At 33.6% G+C, this 8,692-nt stretch overlaps 1 protein-coding gene across 1 annotated transcript; it reads right to left on the reverse strand.

The window, feature by feature from the left end:
• Nucleotides 1-276: 276 nt before the first annotated feature.
• Nucleotides 277-6,519, reverse strand: LOC112782296 (uncharacterized). The gene is made up of 13 exons (XM_072230271.1): nt 6,430-6,519; nt 6,276-6,332; nt 5,773-5,823; nt 5,637-5,655; nt 5,408-5,512; nt 4,570-4,677; nt 4,178-4,228; nt 3,734-3,796; nt 3,031-3,645; nt 2,737-2,791; nt 2,234-2,313; nt 1,956-2,004; nt 277-1,812 (listed from the first exon to the last, which is right to left on the reverse strand). The coding sequence occupies exons 2-9, from the start codon at nt 6,329-6,331 to the stop codon at nt 3,526-3,528; spliced, it is 573 nt and encodes a 190-aa protein (XP_072086372.1). The 5' UTR covers nt 6,332; nt 6,430-6,519; the 3' UTR covers nt 277-1,812; nt 1,956-2,004; nt 2,234-2,313; nt 2,737-2,791; nt 3,031-3,525.
• Nucleotides 6,520-8,692: the final 2,173 nt, after the last annotated feature.

Consider the following 8,692-nt stretch of genomic DNA (forward strand, 5'->3'; position numbering starts at 1 on the left):
GAATTGTTGTTAATTATGCAATAACATCACATCACATGGATATATAGAAACTTACAGTATTATTATTACTAACAGAAGAGGAATCATGAGTGGAATTCAATGCAAATTCTTGAACTTGAATCAAATTCTTTAATGCAATTTTGCCTTCCATTATTGGGTTAGAGAGATTTATTGCGATCTAGCTAACTTTGAGATAGAACAATGCAGCACATACATACATCAGCAATCATATACTAACAATTATATACAAACTGAAGAAAAGCATCAGCAATCATATACTAACAACAACAAAATCTTGTCACATTAGATGGGTTATCAAACAATGTCATTAAAGGAAAGGATTCTCACCAACTAGCATGGCTTTTCACAAAAATTCCAAGTTACCATCTACAAGGTGCAATTTGAAACTGGTCAGTTGCAGTATCATATGTCTCAAGGGAAGAATCAAAGCATATTCTTTTACGGCATGAGGCTAATTACTACAAGACATGAAAGAAAAAAACACATCAAAAGGAAAAAAATATGAATAATGGAAACTGGAAAGCAACTAGTCATTTAGCTCTTGCACTTTAATTGGTATTTGCAAGTTCTTTTACAGGAAAAAAAAATCAAGAAGGATAAACTATCTCAAGCAATAGCAATATCTATTTATTTCACTAGGAACGAGGCCAATCATCACCATAGTTGTAATAAAGTGAAGAATTTTTATTCTTTTAAGTAGTTCCTGTATATAGCTAGGATAAGCAACTGTTGGGTGCTTTTATATATGAGTCTAAAAACAGTAATTAACAAAAACAAGTGGAAAACAAACTACTAAATATATATCCTACAACTAGTGATCATACAGTAGTAAGTTTTAATCTTCTATGTTCAAGCAAACATGCATTTTCTAGTGTATAATATTTTTCTGCTCAAAATAGATGGCTTCTTCCCCTTTTCTTTTCTCCTCTTTCACATTCAGAAATCATGATCTGTTCACTTACAAGCTCTAACAAGGCAATTTCATATTGCGTGCGTTACAACTTACACGCTCCACAAATGGATTAGTTGGCCATAAATAGACCATAAGCAACAAAACAAAACTGCAAATCAATTTACTCTCTCGAATTATACTCTGCCTCTGTTCCCTTTTATATTCATTTATCACTATATACGTGTGTTCCGAGAAGAAAGACTAATGGATAGCAGTGCAAAACCGACAGTTCAACAAAGTCTCAGGAAAAAAAAGGATAAAACTCGTATATATGAAATTGATAATGTGAAACACACTTGCTCATTCAATACAATCACAATATATTAATCACAGTTTTATTTTCATTCTTGCTTCTCTGTCAAAGTTCCTTCTCTGTATTCTTTAGTTTCTATCAATATAATATGTTAACAGAGATCATGTGTCTGCCCAAAAGTAGAGTAAAGTTCAATAAGATATATTAAATTGCACATTTTATTGATAAAGTTATACAAAACCTTGCCAAGAAAACCAAATTATCCCAATCAATAGTGAGGGCTTCCATGTCTCCTTTTCAAAGAAAACATGAATTCCAACCCCATCCAAAAATCATTCAATATATTCATACATGCCTTGAATACAAGGGAAAATAATAACGTGCAGAATAGAACATTGCACTGCTACGTGAAATGCTAGCAATGCAAAACTTTAGTGAAAGGAAATAACAACAACCAAAACATTACATAAAGTGAAGATTTGAAGGATTACTTGAAGAGTTTCTCTGTAATATGGTTCATTCGTGCAACATCGGCACCTATAAGTTCATCAACCTTTTTTCCATTTTGAAAGAAATGGAGTGTTGGCTGCACAACGGCACAAGGGATTATAAATATGAAGTGTGATTGATGGACACAGTGAGATATATGGTCCATACCTATGTAAGATTTTATGTATACAAAAGAATAACAGAATAAATGAATTTCTAACTAAAAGCTTAAACAATTACCACAGAAGTAATCTGTAACTTGCTTGCGTAATGTGCCTTGAATTTCTTCCTGAAACACATAGTAGAAAAGGGCAAAATTTCAGGTTTCAGCTGCCTTGGAGCATGGACTTATCTTATGCAAAACACCAGAACATAGTAGAAATACCAAAAAAAAAATTAAGCTATTTCAGCTTATGAGTAGTAAAGCTTAGTAACTAAAAAAAATGGTTTTCCAGTACATAAATTTTATCTCTATCCATGATTTAAACCTGCATTACATTGTAGAAAATAGGCCATACCTGATCAATATCAATCTTATATGTTGTTACATGAGGGTACTTCTTACTTAGTTCTCCGATTATAGGAGAAATAAACCTGCCTACAAAGAAACAAGAACTAGGGAAACAGTTGGGATTTGTGTCTACAGTAAATAGAAAGCAAGAAAAATATATGAACAATCAGAAGCGCGGAAACTACCTCTTAGCAAACTGTCAATAAACATAGCATGTGATATCCATATAATTAATCATCACACATGCATAATCAAAATATCAAACAGAATATAGTTCACTATATTCCAACCCCATCCAAAAATCATTCAATATATTCATACATGCTTTGAATACAAGGGAAAATAATAGAACCGCGGGGAAGGGGGTTGAAGTTCAACTGCAAAATATCATGTCATTTTCCTTTGAACAAAGCAACACCAAAACAGATATGTCTTCAAAATTTACAAAAAAGGAGAGAGATAAGAACTCATTAGATCAACAAAGAAAGAAAACAACAAACAAGAACCAACCTCATGCTTGGTATCCCAGAGAACTTTTGGTTTACAATATACTCTTAAATATACTCTGAAAAATGGGAAATTAATTTGTATCTTCAGGAACAGATCAAAATGTCAATTAATTAATCAAGTAATTATAATTCACAATTAGAAAGAGAGATAGAGAATCATGATCATAGCAAATAATCAAATCCAAAATAACAAAGACGCAGAGAAACATAAAGAGACAAATGAAATTTTTCAAAATAAAATGACATTTATTAATAGAGAAGAGATATCAATAAATTAATGACGAAGAAGAAGTACCAGCGGCAGTTCGAAGGAGAAATATGGAGGGAGAGAAAGTTGCGTCGAAGAAGAAGCTTGGGAGCGAACAGATCTGAAAACACGTTGACAAAAGAGGTGGCTCGATCCAGAAGCGTTCTACCATGGCACGACGACAGAAACGGCGGCAGCAACAACAATGGCAGTGGTGACGGAAACAGCGGCAGCAACAACGGCGGTGGAAACTCCACTGTGACAGCAACAATAGTATAGAACGGACACGGCAGAAGCTCTCTATCGCAACAGACACGGCTGTGACGCCGGTGCCGGCGGCGAAAATGGCAGCGGAAATGACGGCGAAAATGGCGGTAGAACCCTAAAAATTACACGGCAGGGTCTCTAACTCGGTCTCAGGTTCTCAACTAACCCAGTCTCTCCATTTTGAAAAATTGGAAAAATTAAGCTAAGATTTAATTTTAATTAATGATTAGTGGAGGTTTTTTAAATTGCCAAAAATAAAATGTATTTTGGAGGTTTTTAAAAACCTTCACTAAAATACTCCCTCAAATAGATATTAATCTTGTAGTGCTTGTCAACAGCAAAACCATTTTCTCTGAATAAATTCGTCAAGAACTCGTTCGAAAAGTAGTAAGCACGCTGGATAGAAAATAAAGCATTACATTAGGAAATAAGAAATTTGGATGATCAAAGTTGTAAGATAACAATGCCAGAACTGAAACCTTACAGTGCCATCACCTCTGACATAAAAGTTGTCACTAATCTTTTGATCCTTCCCTAAAAATCTTTCCTATAGAACAGAAAATATGTATCACATGAATCATCATAGCTCAAACAAAAAGAAATAGTCAATCAAAATTTGGAATTAAAAAATTCCCCGAACAACACACTATAGTTCGTAACTTTTCCTTTTCTCTTATACTATACTGTAAACCATCCGAACCGTATCAAGCAAACCTCTATCCATCCTACTCTAGCCACCTTGGCATAGTTATCAAACCTAAAAGTAGCAATGTTTTATTTTTATTCACTTTGATATAAACAAGAAAAAGAAGTAAATTTCGATTCATACAATTATTAAAGAGAAATCAATATCAGAAGGAAAATTATCTGGACAAAAAATTGAGCTCTAGTCTATTCTTTAGGATATTATATGGTAACAAAAATCAACCTGGGAAAGATCTCCCGTGGCATAATCTCGGAACAGCACATATCCATTTGGCTGCAAATGGAGAAAGACATGAATTTCAACACATTTGAAATGAACTGTGAACAAGTTATCTAGCAAGTTTTATGAAAATGTATATCCAATTATTGAATACTAAAGTTTCTTCCCTTGATAATTTTTCTAACATTTTTCAATACTAGAGGCATCTTTTCTGGGGACACTGCTGATAACATAAATATCTGTTTACCAAGTCAGATACTTAAACAAGTGATCTACATATAGTTTTCAATAACAAGAGCACAAAACTTGTGAAATGAAGCCAAAAAATTGACAGATAGTATCTAAGAAATGCAAATGTGATCCCATAATCATTCTACAATACACAATGTAAGTACCATGGTAACAATATCAACCGAAGATGGAAGAATTTCTTTGCACAGATCATCAACTATCAAATCAGAGACAAAAGCTCTAACACGGGACTCCTTGAAGTCTTCATGCGTCTACAATTACAAACAAAAATATAATTACATAAATAAATGTAACAACTTTGCTTCCGTTGGATTTGGAATACTGTAAAATAAGCAATATTTCTCCTTTTATTTTATTTTATTTTTTTATAAATGAGAGAAGCTTAGGTGATACAAATTTATTCTTGATCAACATATATCAAATGCAGTTAATGCACTCTTTTTCCATAATAGAAATATGAATTCCTAAGTCTTACAGGTAATTGGATTGAGTTAGCGGATCACTGAGCAATAGACACTGAGGTTACAAAAGGGAAACTACATACTGCTAACCTGGAGGTGTTCGTGTCAAACACGGTTTAAACCAATGCTCCAATACTAGGTATGGATGTGGATTTACATTTTCCAGCACAATGAATGATATCAGAAGAGGTGGCAATTAGGTCCACCGTCCATTACTCTATCATCCATCAAAACCATCTATATCTGAATTTAGTTTAATACTATTCACCCAGTGAATTCAGTTTAATACTATTTAATATTGTTGGATGTTTTAACAATTTTGTAACAAATCAAAATGATATAATGGCTTTTTTTATTGATCTTCTATGGTCAAATCCAACATTCATGATCCATCTATTTGCCACTCTAAATTACCGATTACCATACATTTTTTTTATACCAACAAATCAGGAACGAATCAAGAAGCAGACAGCAAAATTGTTACAATGGAGAGGAAGTTTACAAAACGAAGATGTCTGACCTTAACTAACTCAATAGCCCGTGGCGAGAAATCACATGCATAAACAAAAGCATCTGGATAAGATGCTATCACTGGAAATATAGTATTTTCGGCTCCACAACCAACCTGTTTAGTAAATAGCTTTGACTATTAAGCAACTTATTAATACAAAGAACTACTAAACAGGATTTTGACAAAAAATGAATTTCATTCATAAACACCAAGAAAGAAGAAAATGAAAGTAATATACCTCCAAAATCACTTTTTTTCTTCTCCCCAAAAATGATTTTCATGCAAAAAATTGCTTATATTGTCAGTACTGCAAGCATCAAAGTTAAAAAGAAAACAAACCAAATCAAAATTGAAGATATTATTTCCTCACTCACCGAAAAGTAATCTCCCTATTCCTTATCCAAGTAGTGCCTATCCTTAAAAAACTGTAAAAAAAATTGAATCATCACTACAGCAAAATTACTTATAGCAAATGCCTTGAACATGAAACACAGATAATGGGTGAAAAACTTGGAAGAGTGATCATCCGGTTACAGAAATAGTCAATAGACACCACAGACAAGAGGAAACCAAATACAAAATGAAGCAATAAGACATTTGCATTAACATAGTATAGAATAGACTAGTCTAGTCTTTAGGTATTACTGCGAATCCAATTCAGTATATCATTTTCCCCAATAAACTACAAAAATCTCATCTTTTTATTTTATTTTATTTTATTATTAGAAATTTCAGCTTATCTTCATTCACTTTGCAAATCCAAATTCCCAAAACAATGAAACCAATGGCAAAAGATACTTATAATTAATACTAATTAAAAAAGAATATTTCACCAAGTATAAACTAAATAAAACATAATAAGCAAACAACCTTTTACCTTGTCCTTGTGGCACTTGTAGAAGACATCCCAATACCTCTTTGCTTCTCTTTCATACTTCTTTGCAAAGTAGAACCCAATAAACAAAATCCCCCAAAAAAAAAGCTTTTTTGTGCAGGAAGTTTGCAAGCAAGAGCATTATAAGAAAGAGTACCTCTCCAAAAAGGCGTGACCCCATTGTTTGAATTTGGGTAAATTTGCAACCTTTGTGTTTGTTGCGGTTTCTATTGCTCCATAGAATCTTGGGTAGGTGATGATGATGATTAAATAATAGTTAACATATTGTAATTAAAAATATATTATTGGATTTAGTTAGTGAACATTGTTAACATAGATTTATATATTAGAAAATATATTTTTTAATGTATTTAATAATTATTAGAATAAGTATAGGGAGCCAATGTACTTGTTGTACAATGCATACAATGGGGTTATTTTTAATTAAAATTAAATTTATGGGTAATGAATTAATTTTGAATTAATTCAAATTTAAATTTTGAAAAAAAATAGGATTAGAAGCAATTATAGGATCACAACGTAGACGTCAGTTTATCAATACCGTATCATCTCCATTGTCTCCAGGTCTAACTGAGAACTACTTTCCCACCCGTCACTCCCCGCCGTCGGACTCGCCTACCACCAGCGTCAAAGTCCGCCAAGGCCCTCGTCTAGCACCGCCTACACATTTTTTGTTCGATCTCCGTTGGGCCGCAACCATACAGACATCCAGCGAGCACAGCAAGCAGGCGTGTGTTTCATGTGTTTGATGTCGACGTCGCAAGTAGAAGGGGTCTCAAGTGTGCTTGCTCTTCCACCCCCGTCACCCCGCCAGAGTTCATTAATGGAGTGCATTGTGGCTGAACCGGTGGTTTGTTTTCCATCTCCCGGTGGGAATGAGATTTCATTAAATCCAAATGAAAATATAGATAAACCTCTCGTCGTCGATCCTGTTCAAATAACTAAGGTGAGCATCGTTACGTACAAAACGCTTTTCAATGGATGGTCATTTTTAGTTGAAGAAATTGTTTAGAATCAATGTAAGTGGCTTGTTTAATTTTATGTTGTTAATTGGTATTCAGATGCATCAACAACATGCTTCAGTCAACGAAGCTTAGGAAATTTTTAACATATCATTGTAGTCTTATATGTATGTCAAATGTGATTAACGATTGTAACCACGTCATATTAATGTGTTTTTGGAAGAAAATACTTATTTGTTGAAATAGCTTATATGAAAACCTATTAAAATTCAATATACTCCCTCATAAATAAAATACAGTGGCATGTAGGCAATGTTAATGCAAAAGTTATCAATTGAATTAGAGTTGTAGCCAATGGTAATATAAGTAAGAAGGATATATTTTGATAATGAAAAGGAAAAATGCAGGAGTTATCAATTGATGCTTTTGATGTATTTGCTTCCTGCATGTTAGTATTAGAAGATGAGTATATATATATATATATATATATATATATATATATATATATATATATACAGTTATGCATGATGCTTAATGTATGCATAAAGAAAGCATCTCTTAAAAGTAAAAATATGCACCAGTGGCAGTGGCTGGTAAACCGAGGAAGGAACTGTATGTATGGGAGTTGTACCTAATGCATGTTCAGCTGTATGCTATTCAGTGTTAACGTGAAAGAGAGTAGGTAGTAGTCACAATAACTGTGTAATAGTTCAAGTGAAATAATTGATTCAATTACCATGATTAGCATTTAAATGCCTTTTATGTAAAGCTTAAATTAGTTGGGTGGATGACTTGATCTATAAATTTAGTTAGCATTTTCTTGTACTAGTAAGTGAGGTTTCATGTACATGATAGTAAATAAAAATTGAATTTTTTTTTTGTAATTTATGTGTTTATGTTAAAAGTGCAGGCCACGCAAATGTTAGATGTTACTGATATTGGGAGTGACGAGATGGATACTTGTGACGAGGTTCAGATTGTAGTTTAAATTTGTGCAGTCAAGATCCGCATGTTTGATTTCATAATTAATGGCTTTATTTTTTTTCTGATACGTAGTTACCTGATCACGGTTCCCTGGAGGAAGATGAAATACCAAGTGTTGAAATGCGGTTTGCGAAGTTGCAACTAGCTCATGATTTTTATGTTAGCTACACAAAGAAAGTTGGATTTGCAACTAAGATAATGACGACAACATTTGACAAGATCACGAAGGAATTCGTTAACCAGGCTATCCACTGTAATCGGGATCGCATCCGCGGGTCTCGTGTCAAAGCACCAACGCGCAAGAACCCGATTTTAGCCATCGGGTGCAAGGCAAGAATATATGTGAAATTTGATAAGGAGAAGCAAGATTGGCTTTTCTTCAAGGTTGAGTTGAGGCACACGCACCCATGTTCGGGAAGAAGGCAGTGCACTACCGCGAGTATAGGCAGCTGA

Source organism: Arachis hypogaea, chromosome 20 (assembly GCF_003086295.3).
Source record: "Arachis hypogaea cultivar Tifrunner chromosome 20, arahy.Tifrunner.gnm2.J5K5, whole genome shotgun sequence".
Taxonomy (NCBI): Eukaryota; Viridiplantae; Streptophyta; class Magnoliopsida; order Fabales; family Fabaceae; genus Arachis; species Arachis hypogaea.